Source organism: Columba livia, chromosome 17, assembly GCF_036013475.1.
Source record: "Columba livia isolate bColLiv1 breed racing homer chromosome 17, bColLiv1.pat.W.v2, whole genome shotgun sequence".
NCBI lineage: Eukaryota > Metazoa > Chordata > Aves > Columbiformes > Columbidae > Columba > Columba livia.
Genome location: NC_088618.1, coordinates 1477020 through 1495766, shown reverse-complemented (window position 1 = coordinate 1495766; position 18747 = coordinate 1477020). Strand labels below are relative to the sequence as shown.

The 18747-nt window shown below is 49.0% G+C and overlaps 1 protein-coding gene across 3 annotated transcripts in view; it reads left to right on the top strand.

Moving 5' to 3' along the window:
- MMP17 (matrix metallopeptidase 17) overlaps nt 1-18747 on the top strand; it is a 50777-nt gene that overhangs the window by 18132 nt on the left and 13898 nt on the right. For 2 of the 3 annotated variants that reach the window (XM_065033348.1, XM_065033349.1), the window contains exons 2-3: nt 13822-13954; nt 15713-15839. In XM_065033348.1, the coding sequence (XP_064889420.1) occupies nt 13822-13954; nt 15713-15839 (260 nt within the window). Of the gene's footprint in view, nt 1-9034; nt 9443-13821; nt 13955-15712; nt 15840-18747 lie in introns of those variants that run through there. The other variant, XM_065033347.1, reaches the window with a different exon arrangement.

The window sequence follows — 18747 nt, the reverse complement described above, 5'->3', positions numbered from 1 at the left end:
GGGTGATCGGATGTTGGGGAGAAATCCTGGCTCCTTTGGGCCCCCAGAGTCTTGCTCCAGCCCCAGAGATTTCCCCCTTCCTCCCCGAACCCACCAGCCCAGGAACTGGCAAACTGGGAGCAAAATGAGACGAGATTTTGCTGCGGTGGAAGTGCCAGACTGCACTCTGCGCTGCCCCTCCAGAGCAAGAAGGTTTATACCCATGGAACTGAGAGAAAAATACAATCTCTTCACTTTCGCTGTCCTAGCAAGGACTTGGCTTTTTGCTGCCCCTCTGCAGGGCTGCGTGGGGACGAGCACCCGGCTCCATCCCCAGCAGCTGCGCTGCTCCTTCCTGCCCATCCAGCAAGCTCAATTCATCTCATATAATTTTGGCTACTGTTTGATTCTTTAGCCTCTCCATTCTATTAACTTGCTGCTTTTTGTTCTCTGTGTTGGCTACAGAGAAACTGTCTCATGTGTGTTTTCACATTGTGTTTTCTCCCCTCTTTCCTCTGCAGCTCTGGCATATGCTCCATGCTGGTGGCTTTTGCTCTGTATTGGGATGGTTTGGGGAGGTGAACGTATCAGCCCAGCGGTTGAGAGAGGGGTCATCCTGACGGCAAAGGGCGCTGGGTCAGGCTGGATAGGGTCCCGGTGCACTGGTGGGAGCCCAGGTCTTGGTTCTCCTTCTCCAATCCCATTGTATAAAGGGCAAATGTGCTCGAGGATCCTGCCAGCCCCATCTCTTAACAATGTATGAAATGCTGCTTCTGAAAGGAAACATTCATTCCTGGCTGTCAGTCAGTAGTTAAGGCCTGAGATATATATATGAACTGGTTTGATTTCTTCCCCTATCATGCCATTATCTGACTTTGTATAGCTTGAAATATTATTCATGGTCATAAAATTATCTTGGCCTTTTTAAAAGTCAATACTTGCTACTTAGTAAAACCATGAGCCTACGGGCTGGAAAAGAGTCAAGTCTTGGTAGCTTAGCTAAAAGGCATTAATTCACAGAATATATACATAACAATGCTGTCCTTACTTGTGACAAGTCCTGTCTGCAAGACTTCTTCCCTTGTCTAAAAGATGGACTTGGGATGTCTTATTTTATTGCTTTGAAAGCTCAGCCTGATGGATAAGTTGTCCAAAGCCAAGTAAGGTCTTTGTGTTAAAGCAAGAAAAGAAACAGATAAAAATTAAGCGTTGGGATGACTGAGGTCAGTACAGCTGGGTGAAACCAGCCCTATGTGGGCTGTCCAAGAGCGGTGGCAGAGGAAGGGGCCCTGATGTCAGGTGTTGGCTGCTGTGGAGTAACTTTACTCTTGGAGCAGGCCAGTTCTTCTCCTTGTTGGGCCAGGCTGGTGTTTGTCCAGCTGTGATGTCCCCATGTCTCTGGGGAATCAGACAACACAGCCCCCGATGGCAAAATCTAATTGACTTTCCCACCTCAGAGTTTCATTCTGCCAGGAACAGAAGCGTTTGTATTTGGGGATCCTTGGGGAGCCCCGTGTGCCTCAGTTTCTCTGCTTGCTTGGCCACCCACCGAGCCACCCTACCAGCTTGTTGCCAAAGCAGAAAGGAGACGAGAAAGATGGAAAAAGACATTTATGGAAAGAAAAAAAGGAGAGGAAAAGAAGGGAAAGGCTTTTGGCAACCCCTTGCTCTTCCCACACAGCCAGCCCTGACATAACCTCATTAAACACAGGCTCTCGGCTGCATCCCTGCTCACACAAACCAGATTTCTTGCTGAAAACTCGCAGGACACTCACATACAAACCCGTTGCTTTTCCCAAGAGCCTTATAAACGGTGAAATTAAATACAGAAAAGGGAGCAAAACAAAGGCTACAAAGGGGTTCATTAACCATTATGGCCCGATGCACGCTGGTGGGGAGCCAGCTGACAGCATCACTGGCTCCCCAGCAGCGCTCCAGCAGTTGCAAGCACTTCCCAAAAGATCAAAAACAATAATAATAATTATTTTAAAAGTTTTTAACCTGAGGCTTTACCCAGGAAAGAAGGCTAGACAATAATGCATAATGTAAAGCACTGCTGTGAGTAATTGCTGAGAGGCGCGGAGGTTCGGTGGCCAAGCATCTGCCCGGGATGCGGGAAGGCGCTGTGCTCCCTGCGGTGTGACCTCCAGCCCACGCCGCCTCCTCCCCGCTTCCCTTTTGCCATTCTCCTGCTGACACAGAGACAGATCTCTGGGGGAAGGACGGGCTCTGCCTGGCTGCGCGGAGCCTCTGCACAGCCCTGCAGGACAGCAGCCCTGGAGCAGAGATGCTATCGCTCGCTGAAAGGCACTGGGGATTATTATTTGTACCGTTGCTAGAAGGATGTTAATTTTGGTGCTGCTAGATTAAGCAATGAAATAAATGTGTGATGGGCAATCAACGCGAAAGCTTAAATTTGCATTAACTCAGGGGTTTATGTTTTGATTTCTTTGGTTATTTTACCAAGGAACAAGATTAACTTGGTTTAATAGCTTTATCACTGAAATTGGCCTAATTATGCTTTGAAAGTCACATCCCTTTGAGGAAGGGGCTGTGTCCTACCTCTGCTCTGCTGCTGGGTTTTCCTGCGGGACAGCTGTCTGCTGAAGTGGGTTAATTGCACAGCAGCACAACTGCTGCCTTGCTATGGAAAAAATAAAGGATGTTGTCTAAGCTGGTGGCTGTGGCATGTAGAAAAAAAAAAAAGAAGGGGAAAAAAACTGAACAGAACATATATAGTTTGTGTTTGCAGATAGACAGGTCTCAGTGTCTATGCTGCTTAGAGCTGTTTGAAAGCTCCCTGTGCTGCCTTTGTGCTCTGCAGGCCAGGTGTACCCAGAACGTTTCCTGCAAGGCAAGGCAGGGCTGGAGAAAGCTGCTGGTGTCTGGGAAGGTCAAATTGTCTCGTTCCCTGTGTTAAAGATATCAGTAAATAAGTGTTATGCCCTCTTTATAGCTCTCCTGTGCTCGCTGCCATTTGGGCACAGCAGCATCCTTCCTTTCCCAAGCAATGCAGGAAGAGTTGTCATGTTAAGGAGGAATAAAGATTCACCTTTATGAAAAGTAAAACCTGTGGGCAGTTTCAGTCCAGCTGGCAGTACCTATATATATATACTCTGCATTGCAGGATGATGCTGGTTACCTTCCTGCACAAGGGTCAGCAGGAGATGAAGCGATTCGTGTGGTATTTAGGGCGGGAGACGGCAGACCTGGATGGTTGGCTTCCGTGGAGGTGACAAATGGTCCTTGCAGCCCGCTCAGTGTGCCGGGCTGGTCTCTGCTCCTGATGGAGCGCTGTCCTGGTGGCACAAGGAGAGAGGCTCTGCTTGTGACATGATGCACACGGTCACCTTGACACTTTCAAAGACATTGACAGAGCTTGTGTCATGAAGCCCAAGGAGTCAAAATATATGGGCCTTTTTAAAAAAAAAAAAAACAAAGGCAAAACAAACCTGGTGTGATTAAATGTATCCAATTTACCAGATGGATTTTTCTGCTGTGTAGGATGGTCTGTTTCAGGAGTTTCTCTGCATTTCATATTCTGCTTATGTAGGAATGTGAGCCCTCTCTATTCAATGGCTCTGATTGATATCAAGAGTTAGTCTGCGCTGTTCCTGCTGGAACAGGTCTCAGGAAGGCGCCAGGGGATGAATTTCTGTATAAATCTCGTGAGCACAGAGCAGGGGCTGCCATAACAGGTTCTGTCTGCCTCGTCCTGCCACCACCCACAGCCACGGAGGGGAAACGGACCTTTACCGATGCTTCAACAAGATAAAAACGTCCATCTTCCTTTATTGCTTATGACGTGAGGGACCAACCCAGCCCGGAGGGCAGGGAAACGTGGCTGGGGGTTCAGGAGAGCAGCCACTAGGGGGGATCCTCATACCTGGATCTCAGCATGGGGTACGTGGCTGGGAAGCTGAAATCTCGTAATCTCAGTATCTGCTTGCCACTGGAAATAGATCTAATAGGTACATAAAGTCTGGCTGTTGACGTGTAGAAAGGTGAAGGATGCCTCCAGCTGTGTCAGGCTGTATCAATGCTGTAGAGAGGACACAGAATATTGTGGATATTTTCACATTAGAGCTTTTTCAAATATGTAAGTTTTATAATCTTCTCATTTCATCATTTGCTACCCAGTGGGAGAGAGATGATCTTTGTGCATAAATGTGCCTGTTGCCAGCTGTGCTGGGCAGGGGATGTGCAGAGATGCAGGCTCATGGGCGGTAGGGAGAGCCGGCTCCTTTATCGCAAGCTTGGAGTGGCTTTTGATGTAGAAAATCGCTGGCGCTGGCTTTAATTTGCACATGCCATGTTGGTTCAATCAGGACCACAGCAAGCGAAGAGACGCCGTTGTAATTAAGATCAGGCTTGGATACGAGGCACTGTGCGTGGCTGTAGTCACAGCAATGGCCATCGTGTTGGGGAAAGGCTTGTCCCTGCTGCTGTCCCCACCTGGAAAATAATGCAGGGGTTTAGGTCTGCAGCCGGGTGAGGTGACAGTGGGGGGACCCTGTGGCTGTGGGTATGTGGCAATGAGCCACTAGGCAGGAACCCAGGGTTGGGGTGCCTGGGGATGCTGGTGTCCCCAGGACCAGCCTCCTGCAGGGGCTATAGGAAGCTGCATGTGGGTACATGGGACAGCCTGTCCTTCAGTGCATGGCTACCCAGTCCCTGTCCCTTCAGAGAGATGTGAGTCACAACAGCAATGCTCTGTACCCATGTTCTTCAAGGGCATGTTAAAAGCCACCCAAATATCATTTATTGTCTGCAGCCTGTGCGTAAAGCATCACCTCTGAGCGAGGGAGCGCTGCGCGGCCGGGGCCATCAGTCACAGCAGCCACTTCCAAGGCTTCTTGCTGCTGCTGGTCAGAGCTGGGAACGAGGACTAATTAGGGACATGGTTGCACCCGGGCAATGCTCAGCCAAGCCTGGCCCTGCTTGCCAAGCCTCAGGTTTGGGGGTCCCCATGCAGAATGAGGAGCCCTTTCCCTGGCACCTCCTTGGATTCAGCACCACCCATGGGAGCCTGGAGATGATCCTGAGCACCCACAATGTCTGCGCTTAGCGAAGCGCCCTCGCTGCAGCCTGCGGGCTGGTTTGCAGAGGGGCATGGCTGCTGTGTGTGGCTGGAGGGACACGGTTCTCAATGAGACCGGGCTTGGCACCCGGCTCCTTGGCTCTTGCTCTGGGGCTGGAGCTGGTTATTGCTGTTTGTCCATCCGCGGTGCTCTGGTGCATACACAAGTGGCGCTGCACAACTTGGCCTAGGTTGTAATGCCTCAAGAGATAGCAGTGTGTATAGCCATGTAGATTTATTATTATTTAAATTGGCATTTTGGGGGGGGAAGTGCTGGTAAAAGCAAGTTCTACATTGCGTGGGTCAGCTTGTTTGCCAAATTCAGGTACTGTGTAATTTGAATCCCTCTAGGGAGGGGTATAATCTGTGTTTTTGTCTGGTTTCAGCTTTATTCAGTTTTTCTGCCAAACTGCTTTGCTCCCAGGTCATGATTAACACCAGCTCTCACTGAAAGCAGAGTCATCCTGGTAGCCACAGGAAAATGCCCTGGACTAGTCAGAGCTGGTGAAATTATTCATTTCAGTTAGCTTGTTTTAATAATGAAAGAACTCTTGGCATGTTTTGCAAGTTGTCCAACGCTTTGTGGTGCTGTAGGGATTTATTTCTCATCTGCCACCGTTCGGTGGGTAACTGGGTAACCTCCTCAGCTCACCCAGCCCGTGGGTGCTCCTGAGGTTCTGCAGAGTTCTGGGTGTCCGCGCCTGTGCGCTGGTCACCTGTGAGCTGCAGTGTCATTGCTTCCTTTGATTTAACAGCCTCGCTCATGAAGATAAGGTTCCCTTTTTTCTTCCTGTTTGCACTTGCCCACAGCATCAATAATTGTTCAAGACACTTGTACAGCTAATAGAAAGAGCCTGTCAACAAGAAAAACTCATTGTAATACTGCTGTTTGAAGAGACTGGGGGAAGCAGCAAAGCCAACTGCGTAGCAAATGTGTTATTCCTGTAGTCACATAGATCTAGGGACAGGAGACATAAGTGGGATTAATTCTCTCCCAAATAGATGCTCTGTTTCACATACCAGCGCGGCTTCTGATTTATGGATTTATTAACATCATAATGTTTTCATTGCTAAAAACTAAATGGACTAAATGGGAAGATGCAGCTAAGACCCCATCTAAAAGCTGCTGAAGGAAATTGGGGACTGCAGCTGTTGTGAGCAGCCGAGCACAGTGATCACAGCTTTTGATTTCCCAGTTTGTGGAGGACTAGAGAATTTCTGCAGTCTCTGGAAAGGGACACGGAGCCGTGCTGTGAGCAGATCCGAACAGGCGTCTGTGTCCTGAGGTTATCTTGAAAAGCAAGGCTGCCTGGCTGGAGGGAAGAGCGATGCTCCAAGGGGGAGGAACAAGCCACTGATCTCCAAACTAATTGAGTGGAGGAGAGATGTGCAGCTGAGTCGATCCATCTGGGTAAAATGTTGTTGGCTGCTGTAAATGGGGATATTGTGAAGCTGCGCTGGAGGCTGGGAGCTGTGAGTGAGGACACGGACAGGCCAAGGCAAGTGCTGGTGTTACCAGTCGTGCTGCACAGGCAAAGTTGGGTCTGAAGTGTGTCCCGGAGGAGACACTGTCCTAAGAGAAGATCCAATAAATGGAGTTAGTGAGAGGTGTGTTTTGATGTCCAGCAGTCTGTTCAGTGAGGTGCCAGGCGTGGTTTGTTCCATCACTGAAACCAGAAGAGCAGGAGCTCATCTCGGTGAGACCAGTAGAGAATATAGATTAGTGCCATTGTGTTCTCAATGTGTCATTGACTTTCCCTATGTACCATGAGCAAACACACAGTTTGGGTCCAATGAGACGGACAAGCTCATTAAGTGAAATGAGGACCTCTAAAGTCATCCCCTAGGAGAGCCTTGCTGCGTGTTTGCACTTTGGTAAGGAGCAATTTGTACTTCTTTAGAGGAATTCATTATTTTCTTGCTCATCTTGGTCCCGGTCCAGCTGGAGGACAGGAGTGTTTGGAAGTTCTCTGCAGTCTGCTTGGGTGATGTCAACAGCCCCACATTGGATACACGGGAGGCTTGGAGGTTCTAATAAAATGTCTGAACATCTGTGTGCTGAGATGAACCAAAGCCCCGGAGAGCCCATTCTGCAGAGCCCTGAGCGTCCCAGCTCCCACAGTGGACAGCGCTGGGGAGCCTCCTGATCCAGGATTCCCCATTGGCAGGGGACAGCAGCTGTCCTCTCTGCCACCCCCCTGCTCTACGGGTGAGATGAGGTGGAGTGCAGGGAGGGGAGGGTGGAGGTCCCTTTGTTCACTCTGTCCATCTCCAGATGTTTCCTGAGGAGCACTGTCCAGCTGGCTCCGCTCACAGCAGCCCCCCGGCTGCTTCAGATGCTGCTGAGTCCTGTGCAAAATCATCCAGGAAACCACGGACGTTCCCATGTCCTGTGCCCAGAAAACCCTGAATTCAGTGTCTTGGCTTTGTTTCTTCTCAAACAGAAAGGATGTGATTTCAGGGATGAGGCAAACTCTAACCGTGATTTACTGCTCTGTGTTGAGCAGGGAAACCTCCTCCCTGGCTACGTGTGGACAGTGGCCAGGTACACGGGGAGGAGAGTTCTCCTGGGCTTACAAATGCTGTAAGAACTATATCTGGTGACGTTTAATTTAACTGTGTCACACCAGATCTGAGGTTAGATATGGTCCAGTCACACCTGAGGGTGTGCTGAGAACACATCAGTGGTGCTGCTGGTGGGAGGAGGTGTGCTGGGGACATGGTCCTGGCTCTGGGTGGCCTCTGGCTGCCGGGCTCCAGCACAGAGGGGCCCTGGCATCAAAAGCATCTGCCTGGGGTGTTGTGAGAGCTTTGATCGCTGCTTTCAGAGTGGTGGGTGGCAGGTCTCATGGTTTCCAGTTGCTCCATCTCTGAATTGGGCTTTTTCCTCCACCCTGCCTGGCCACTGTCCATCCTACCTGGACTCGGCAGTTGAGGTCGTACCCTGGTTCATCCTGGGTAAATGGAGCTTGAGCAGGCCCATGAATTAACCCAAGAGCCCCCGTGCTCTGTCACCCAGACACAGCCCAGGTACCAGCAGCACAGATGTTCTCAAGCAGATTTTTAAAGCACATCCAATCTCTGCGGTGGATGTTTATGTGCCATATGTTGCGATGGTAATTACTTACTGTGCTTCTCAATGAAATAGAGTATTGGGGTTGTTTAGATCCTCCCGGTGATGTTATTTGCCTCCATGCCCACCAGAGGACTAGAACTCAGTACATTTTTATTTTTAAGGCAAATGTTGGCACTTTCCTTTGCTTTGAGCAGGGCTGGGAATATTCGGGGGAAAGTCCAAGTCCCAGGTTTGCTGTTCAGCACAGGAATTTGGTCAGTGGCAACTGTCACCCTGACACAGTTCTGCCAGGGAGAGCCCTGCACGCCCACAACAGCCCCCCCTGCACCCCCACAACAGGAGCGGGGCTATTTTCATAAACCACATTAAGCAACGAGCTATGTGATTTAGAGCTATTTTTGCAGCAAGATAAGATCCAGTCATTTACCTAACTTCCCATCGTGGTTCAACAGATGATTACATGCCAGGACTTTCTCCTTTTCTTTCCTTAATAACACATTGATGAAAAGGGATGCTTCAGCGGGACAGGCAGCATTATGCAAAACTAGGGCTGATTTAAAACCAAGAAACTACTCCCATTGAAACTCTTTTTTGATGGTCATTTGAAGTTTCAATTACACACAAATTTATTGCATCATTCATTGCCTTCGAGTGGAAATTTTCAGGATGTGCTGAAAAACCTCCAGTGATTTTAGGCCTCCCTGATGTATTAAATCTCCACCAAGAAAAATACACATTTACGTTGAAAATACAGAATAATCTGTACCTTGTTTATATTTTTTTTGTTTTTTCTTACTCTGAAAATAAATCTAAAGCAGCTGTAGTAAACATTGTTCTGCACTGCACTGTTCTGCCTGCCTTCTATGGGTGGGAATTGTTTCTTTGATCTTCAGTTCAAAGAGGTTGAGGAGGCTGTTTCTGCAGTCTGCAGAGAATTTCCTTCTGCTTCCACACCAGCTCTTGATTAACTCTGTGTTTCTGGAAGGCTCTCAGTACCCATCCAACCCAAGAGATGCTCACACTTTGTGTAGCATCCACCGCAGAGGGGCTGAAGTTTCCTTCATATCACGCCAGCCTCCTTCTGTGTCCAGCCCACCCGGTGGAGGACGTCACCCCCAGCGCCCGGGGGAGCCGTACGGCGATCAGAGCCCGGCAAACGAGCGTTTGGGGCTACGGCCAAGACCTGATCACATCCAACGAGTCCTGCAGGCAGCCAAGTTGGCATCCAGCCGCTGGCTGGGACGCGAGGTGCTCTCTCTGCTGGATCCTTCATGACCTGGATGTCCCAGCTCCAATGCCACCAGCTGGTGAGATGTGTCCCCTGCCAAGGCGCCCGTGGTCTTCAGGACTTGTAGGTTGTGGCCTTTTGAAATGCTGCTGTTGTTAACCTAATTGAACGTTTAAAGTAATAGGGAGGGCTAGGAGATATTAGCAGCTGCATTAACTTCTACCCTGGATTCTGTGCACGGCGTTTGCTGGAATTAAACTGCTGTTTGGATTCCAGCGACTCCTCCGGCGTGAGCTAATGAAACCAGCCCTACCACTCAGCAGTGGCTCAACTAAATCTGGTTCTAATCCACACTGCAGGTTTTTCTCCTAATGAGTTAATCAGCTGACTATGTGCGTGCGATAGCTCATCAGAGAGGTGCGGGGCAACCTTTGGAAGATGATGGGGTTTGTGTGGCCCAAAGGCTGTTGATCGCAGGAGCGCACTCCTCGGAGGATTGTGGCACCATATGTGTTGCTCTAATTAATGGGCGTTGTTCCTGGGGCTGTTTGATCTCAGGAAAATGACTGTAAAAATTTGAATACTATAAACCTTCGAAAACTTGGAAGAAAAACTCAAACAGTCAAAAGCAATTTCCCTTTAATCTGGCTTGTGGTGATGGTGATTTAATTTTTTTAAAATTTAATTTTATTTTTTTAAAGCTTCCACCCTATTTACTGGTGACTGCAGAGATAAAGTGAAGTGTGAGTTGGAAATTAGTTCCAGATGTTTGAGTTGTAGCTTTATTTTAGTAATCTGGGCCATTAAATTTGTTGAATAGTGTATCTGGATTATCTTCCCTGGTGTGTGCAAAGCACGGCTGCACCTCCAGCACAAAGGGGCTTCCAGCAGGAAAGGGACCTTTCAAAGTTTGGAACTCGGGGTATAGCAGCATCCTCTCCATCAGCTGGGGCTGAATCTCTGCTTTTCTCTGCCCTTGGTGACGTGTGGGGTAAAACAACATTCCTGAGCAAAGGGAGTGTCAGAAATTCCACAGGATTCAGGATGTTTTGTTTGGGTTTCCTGTATGTTGATGCAACACCAAGAGGAAAAAAAAAGACCCTTATTTTTTGGGGCTAAGCTTTAGAAACATGGTCATCATAATAACACAAGAGCAGGCAGAAGCATGGAACTGGCTTGGGTAGAGTTTTTTCTGCTTATCCTGATTTCTGTTTTGTGTTTATCCTGTTTATCCTTTCCTTGTTGTCCTCAACGAGTTTGTCATCTTGTAAATGCCAACCTACAACCCTTAAAAAGAAATCATCAGGAAGAAAACTTGCTGACTGAGTCTTTTTTTGCCTGTGGCAGTTGAATAAGCCCATAAGCTTATATAATATTAATATTTGTAAAAGCAAACCTACAGAGCTCATAAATCTTCCATAAAGAGGGACACTATCTACATCTATTTTAAAATGAAGCAGGTAAGTAGGTTCTAGGACAAAAGGGTGTTGATACAAAGGAAGCGGATAGATGAAAGAAATGAAATTGCCATTTTCAGCTGAAAATTAGCTCTGCATAAGTGATAGCAGAGGCTTCCCCTCTGCTGGAGCCAGTGCTGTGGGTCATCACCTGTCCATGGAGACCCCAGCCCCTTGTGTTCCATTCAAGGGGCTTAACGAGTAAATAAAACAGTCCCAAATTGAAGCAGGGCTTGTTGGCAGGGATGGAGAGGACGTCATTAGCGTTTTTCCTAACTTTGTGCCTTCTCCAAAAGAAAAAAACACTACGTGCAGAAGAATCCTGCAGTATTAGAGTCAGCTTATCTTTTTTTCAGGGTTTTTTCCCCATTGTGCTCTGCCACTGCAGTACGAGAACCCAGACAAGAAAAAATAATACAGCTTATTTTTAGGCAGCGACGAGAGCGATCTGTCTCCAAAGACGCACGTGGAGCGGCTCCACGGAGGAGTAACGCTGCTGAATCACTAACACGGCCCTTGTCAAAGGGAAACTGTGCTTTGAGGCCGCTCCTGTTGGGCTGGGGACGGAGCTCCCAGTGCCAGCGGACTGGGCTGGTAGGCGGGAGAGCAGGGGAGCCCATTGCAAGGGTTTGATGGATGAGGAACTGGGGGCCAGAGGCACAATGAGGTGATTCCCACAAAAAATGAGCTGGGAGCCCGTGAGCCCCAGAGCAAGGCATGTCCCCCGGGCCATGACGTGAGCTATGTAGCATGGCCATGCTGGCCCCAGCTCGTCTCGGAGCTGACACCTGGGCAGGTATTGGCTCAGTCTGAATTTTTTGATGAAGCGATCTATTTTTTCCTTTTTAAATGGGCAGTTACTGATGCTGAATCTTCTTGTGGGATTGGGTCAATTAATTTAGTGCAGCACACTTTTTAAGGAAAAGTTTTTATCGTGCCAACTTGGGCAAGAAATACGTTCAATGAATTTTAGCATTCAGCTCCAAACACCATTTAAACATTTTAAGCTAATGAGAGTTGGGGGGAAAAGCTTTTTTATTAAAAAGAAAAAGTGGAAATAAGAAGGGAATGTGTTGAAGTTATCTCAGTGGAAAATATTTTGTATTTTTCATTTATGGAAGTTTATGGACTTAGCTTTTTCTGAATTAAGAGCAGGAAATATCTGCAAAGCTTTCACAGGGCATGCAGATAACGAGCCAGACAGTTCCTGCTCGTCTTTCTCATCTTCAGATCCAGCTGTGTTTTCCCTAATGAAATTTTCTGCCACAGTAAAGGTGGAATGTGAAAGTTCAATATTATGGATCAGCTTTGCTTACAAGGAGAGAGAAATAAGGCAGAACCCATACAATGGAAAAGAGATGAATGAGAGTGATATCACAGAGGTCTATACAATGATGGAGAACCTGAGTGAGAGATGATGAACAGGATGGTCTGGATGAGAAACCCCGTTCAGGACAATCAGTGCTTGCAAGGTAGATCAGGTGAAGGACTTTATGTGCCTGTTCCTTCCATGTTCCCTTTAGGGAGCCCCTCACTTGCTCTGGGGTGTCCACTTGTGTTTGTGCCTTTTCTGTCGCTTTGGGTTAAGAAAGAGCAGATCAGCAGGACGTTGCTGGGCCTCGTGGTGGCTTTGTCCTCAGCCTTTTGCTGCCCATCTCCAGGAGGACCTGAGCAAAGCTGACTTATGTACATCTCTGGTGTAGCATCGCCTCCACTGTTGTTAGAGGATAAATTACACTGTCTCCATGGCTGGGGAACAAAGCGAATTAAACCCCACCACCCTCAGCAATTGATGGGCCGGCTGTCGAGCTGTGTCACAGCCGATTTCTCAGGAACAATCAGGGGTGAATTGTGTCTCTAATTTCTGTCACAAATGTTTTTGCTATGCAAGGGGATGAACAGGAGCAGGGAGGACAGGAGAGAGTGCTTGGCCTGGCCTCAGCCTGCTGGCAAGGGAAGGCTGTGATGGTCCTAACGTGCTCCCCGCCAGGCGGTGGCTGATGGAGCTGCATTAGGCAACAAGAATTGACCAGATAAGCTGCTTTCTCTGGCTACAATAGCACATGGTCTTGCTAAAATAAGGCAACTATGAAGGAGAGTGGGGATGGAAATGAGTTGCCAGTGATAAACCTGGCAGAGGAAACCACGCACCCCAATGGAGAGCAACACCACGTGTGGGGAGAGCGTCATACAGCCCTGTAGGTGTGAAATTGTTTAATTGGGTTTGCTGGAGAGGGGCTGGGGATGCCGTGGTGTCTGAGGTGGCTGCTGCGGGGGCACCGAGCTATGAGACATTCAAACTGTAGCAATAAGCAGGTACTGACTTTTGGCACTGATCTGACTGCAATAAATCTGTGGTGTATTGACCGTGGTAGAAGCCTAGATCAATATCCGTCTTCAAGAGGCTCAATAGATCAATGTTTCCTTGATACAGATAAAGAAAATAGAATTTAGGTGTTTATGGCATTCCCTGCATGTGGTATTATTATTCTTTGCTGATCCTGCTGCCAAGGTAAGGGAGGGGAGCGAGAGAGAAGGTAAGAAAGGATTTAGAAAGATAATTCATCAGACATTTAAAAAGCAGTTGTAAGAAGGAGATTTATGGCATTTTTTTTATTTTCCATCAGTTTCAGGCTGAAAAGAGGAAGAGAAAGATCTTCTTCAGAATGTACTGTCCTCCCAGAGGCAAATTCCTGTCCAGTGTCGGTGTTGGGTTGATCGAGGTGGCCATGCTTGCTCAGGCTTTGGCAGAGGGACACGTGGCTGTTCCACAGGTTCCCACTGAGCGTGGAGATACCCACACCTGGCTTGAGAGGCTTCGAGGCCACTGGTGGGGAAATGGTTACATCAGGGCACATGGAAATGTTGGAGACGAAGGCATGGAGAGAAAAGCCATTTATTTCTCTTTTTAAATAAATCAGTTGGCCCAATCAGGGGCTGCAGGTGACTGAGGTTTCAGCTTCCTTTCCTTTTCTCATCCCTCTTCTTCCTTGCTCCACAGGACTGGCTGACGAGGTTTGGGTACCTGCCTCCCCCAGATCCCATCACAGGACAACTGCAGACGCAGGAGGAGCTCACCAAGGCCATCACCGCCATGCAGCGCTTCGGGGGGCTCGAGGCCACGGGGGTCCTAGGTCAGTGGTCCACGAGCCTTCCTCTCCGGTGCAGAGGGATGCAGGGACGGCTCCTTGCAGGTCTGGGGAGGAGAGGGGAGTTGGTGCCGAGCTCTGGAGTAGCATCATCTCCAGGAAAAGCAAAAGCTCACCCAGGTGTAATATACAGCCCAGTTTGCAGCTGTAAGAGCAATTACATGGCTCAGGTGCTTTGTTGCATTGTGCTTTCAAGAACCTGAGGCAAGCAACTATTTCACCAGACCCACACACCCTTGGGGTTCCCACTGTGCTTAAAATAGCTCTTGGTGTGCTCAAAAAAAAAGAACAAAAGACAGAGAAACTAAGGCTGATAGGTTGTCCTGTTCAAAGCCTGATTGCAGCATCACATTGAGTTGAAGAAAAATCCTGATGAAGCTTCCCAAATCGTGTATGTAGATATTCTGGCTTCTTCACTGCTGGGGCAAGGGAAGGAGGAAGATGGTGTCATGTCCCCCCAGCGCTGCTGGCTCCTGCTGTGGCACGTAGAGCCAGGAGGTGCCTGTGGAGCTGGCAGGGGTCTCCTTGGCCTCAAGGGTCTCCTTGGCCTCACTGAGCCCGGCAGCACCAGGCACCCATGGGACAGGGCGCTGGGTGGCTTCTGCCTGATGTGGCGGCCACATCTGGCTGCGAGGGAACCATCCAAGGCCAGGCTGAAGTGACACACATTCCTCGGTGTGGCTGAGGTCATTCCTCTCTACGTCCTCGTTGAGGGCAGGAGAAAGGCAGCATTGTGTGCTCTCCTCCCTCCCCGACGTGTGGCCATGACCTCTTGCCACGTCACCGTCTTGCTTCCACTGCTCTGGACAGAATTAGCAAGAAGCTGCTAATTATCCAGCTGGTGTGTGTCCACTCCGGCCCTGATTGCCCTCCCCGGCCCCAGAGCTGCTGCTGCCCGCGTCCCATCGCTGGGACCTTCCCTCTCCACTCTTAATCCAGCACTTCTCTTCCCCCTTATCACGAGCTGCAGGAGGCTCAGGAGCAAGGACGGCATTTTAAATGCATTTGCATTTTTGGAGGGGATGTTTGAAACAGGCACAGGGGGCTGCCCAGGGCAGGTCACAGATACAGGTTTGTGCCTGAAAATTAAGTGGTTTAAGTGGAAAGATAAAGCCAGCATGGGAAATGGGTGAACAAACAACTCGTCTGCCTTTCAGTGGGTGAGAATAGGGGCTTTAAGCTTTCAGCCTTAAAAATAAAGTAGTAATATGAACATTCTCCAAATGAGCTCCTAGCTGAACAGAGGTACAGCTATTTCACATGTGAATGTCTCTCTGCTTTGCCGGGGGAATAATGGGAAAATCAGTAAGAAAGAGTAAAACAGAATAATTAAAAATCTGTGTTAAAATGTAATCAAAGCTGGCCACAGGTGGTTTTCCACACAGGTTTTGGGGACCTGTAGTGTCACACAAGAGGTAACCTCCTGCATTTTCTCCTGAAACTGACAGAACTGCTCATTGACACTAAGAGCAGAGCTGGCACCTTCCCCCGGCCGTGGGGTGTCACCTCCCCCGGTGTCCCCGCAGCCCCGCTTGGAAGGAAGGGCTGTCAGCAGGAGCTGCTGCCACCATGGCACGGGGGGGACCCAGCGTCCCGTGGGTGTCACCACGTGAGACACTTCAACGTGCTCCCAGGCACTGCCCCTCGCTCCGCTGCCGCATCCTCAGCGCTCCCTTCTCCCTGTCCCCCCGGGGTTTCTTAACCCGCTATTCCCCTGATCTCTATTGTGTTTTCTAACCCCAGACGAAGCCACGCTGGAGCTGATGAAGACCCCTCGCTGCTCTCTGCCCGACCTCGGCGCCGCAGACGCCAGGAGGAAGCGATTCGCTCAGGCTGTCACCAAGTGGAGCAAAAGGAACTTATCTTGGAGGTAGGAATTGCTCCTCGCCTGTTCAAATGGGCTCCATTTTATCCCTCAAAAAGCTGGCGCTACAGCAATTGTTCCTCCAACAACTGCTGAAGAGAGGACCACGAGATGTTCATACTACCCTGAAAACACATGTGGATGCTATACAGAGATCTTAATAACAAGCTTTTCTTTGATTTTGACGTAGTCCCTAAAGTGAATCCACCTCCCACTGAAGTAACAAATCTCAGCTTGGCTGGTGCTGTTAACATGTGTTGAAACTGTTGTCTCAGCAGGGATTTGGTCCATGTTCCAGCACATCCCCTGAGACCTTGTTTTCAGAACAGATAAACATAATTCAGCTTCAGTAAGAAACCATTTTGGCTAATGGATGGCTTCTTGTAGAGAAGTGACCCACGGTATGGAAGCTCAGCCTGTCCCCCGTCCACCAGCCCCATCCTCATGGGCAAGAGGAATAAACGGTGATACTGCAGCAAAGATTGCCGTAAAACGTGGTTTAGGTCTGAGACATTTTTATATGTATGATATAAAAATTCCATCTCCTGACAAACTCATTTCTGCTTTTTATTCTTTGATCCTTTCCAAAATCTTGGCGCTTGTTCAAGAAAGGGCTGTATTTTATAACTGGTGGTTGTATAAGCCAACAGAAGGCTATAGCATTATAGGGACTCCAACGTATTATTTACATCCAACGCTTGAGATTAAAACAGCTTTTTTGAAACGGCCATGAAAATCTGCCAATAGAGACATAAAGTTTTACACACTTACCTTTTACACATTGATTGAAGATTAAAAAAATATATATAAATAAAACCAAATACTGGTATGCCATGCATTTAGAAATCACAGAAAAACCTGGACAATTGCAAGGCTGGAATAAATAGGTAAGCAAAGCTGTATGAAAGGATGGTCTTGGGATAGATATCTGCTCTAATGGGGAAGGGAGCGTTGGGCAAACAACATTTTAAAGACACGCAGATTGTTCAGGTTTCTTCTTTTTACCCTTAAGTACAGTGAGTCAGTGGGAATGGAGGGGTCAGGGAACAAAAGAGAACAGGCTGAACCCTGCACAGTCCATAGTACAGCATCGGAGCATCCCAGTACAGCATCGGAGCATCCCAGTACAGCATCAGACACCCTGTGCCTCATCTCCATGGGAAGTTTCCAGGATATTGTAGCATATAAATCTTCTTTTCATGGGATATTTTACAAGTTATTTTATCTTTTCTGCACCGTACGCAGGTAGGAGGCAGCTCAGTGAGCTGATGGGGAGGCAGAGGGACAGATTTGGGATGCCCTCTGCTGGCCTTGGTGCCGAGAGCCGCCCGCAGTGAGTTCCCCCTCATATTTGGAGTCTGGTTTTTCTTTCGCTAGTTTTGCTTTATGGCTTCTGGTTGTGCCCTACAGAAGGAGAGGTCACAGCTGCCGTATGTCTCTTCCCAGGCACCCGCTGGTTCCTTGCGGTCCTGGGAAATGCAGCATCGGGGCTGTGGCCCCTCTGCTGGCTTTCAGCTCCCCAAGCAGGGGGAAGCCGCCAAAGCCCAGCTTTCTAAATTTCCCAGGTTTTTTTCTTGCTGAAATTTCAGCCTGGTGCAGAACTGAGCTGACTTTCATCCATCTTTCATTAAGGATGAGTCCCTGGTGCCACTTGATCAAAGCTGCAGTCGTTGAGTGGCGGTGCTGGGCCGTGGGGTGCCGGGGCCGGAGCAGACGCAGGCGGCAGGGAGCGCAGGTTCTGTCGTCACCACCTGCCCTCGCTGTGGGCGTCCTGAGCCCCCGCGGCGGAGCTCTGACAGCCCGCAGCATCCTCGCGTGGATGGACAGAGGCCTGGAGGGGCTGAAATGGGGGTAACCCCCATGCCACGCTCCCCTCCCCACAACAGACCTGATCTTCGTGCTTTCCTCCTCTAACTGGTGGCATCCCATTGTGGGGGCCACCCAGGCTGACACAGGGTGCAAACACCCCCCCGCTTTCCTCGTGTTGCGTTGGGGTTTGGCAGCGGTGCCAGGGTAGCACTGGACTGGGGCCATGGTGTCATGGGGGCCCTGGCCAGCGGGGTGACCCTGTGCCATGGCAGTGAGCAGCCACCTTGTCCACTGTCTCCTCTTCTCCCTCTCCCAGAAAAAGCAATTTGGGTTTATCAGGCAGTCCTTAGCCTGCTGTGTTTAGTAGTTATCAGCATTTATTCTATTTCTCTGTGGTTTCAGGGCTGCAGAAGGTGAAGGAGCGCCTTCATTAACCAGCGATTGATTTCTCGTACATCACTAATGCTCTTCCACTTTAGACTATTGGAGACAAAACCCAAAAAGGAACCCAGAAATCAAAATAACCATTGGTGTGGGTGCCCCTCGAGAGCAAACAGAGGCAGATCGAGCCCTCTCTGGCCTATGCTTATTAACCACGTTGGACCCCAAATCTCTTAGGGCTGGGACGAGCAGGGGGGCTCAGGGCAGCGCCGTCCCCACCACCATCTCTGTCTGGAGCAGAGAGGTTTCTCTCCAGTTACCCACATCAGGCTTGTTCCTGAGATTGGAGCTCTGTAAGGGGAGTCTCGGGGGTATTGACACCCAAGAAGGAGCTCTGCTCTGCACTGGGTACCTAAGCAGCATTTACTACAAATAATAATAATTAAGGTGGGAGGAAGCTTATTTAGTCCTGCGTGCATCTATATGATGTTAGAAATGTGTCTCCTTTTCAGTAGAACTGGGTAACGCATCCCTGATGAACATCCTATCGGCATTATAGTCTTCTCCTAATCTCATTGAAAACAATTAGCAGAGCTCCGGCAATCAAATCGGATGCTGAATTGAAAAACCCTGATGGGATTCTCTTGAAAAATAATGGTGGTAATGAATAAAGGATGGGGGATTTTTCACTTACACCTGCAGCATGTTAATAAAATGTGGGTCA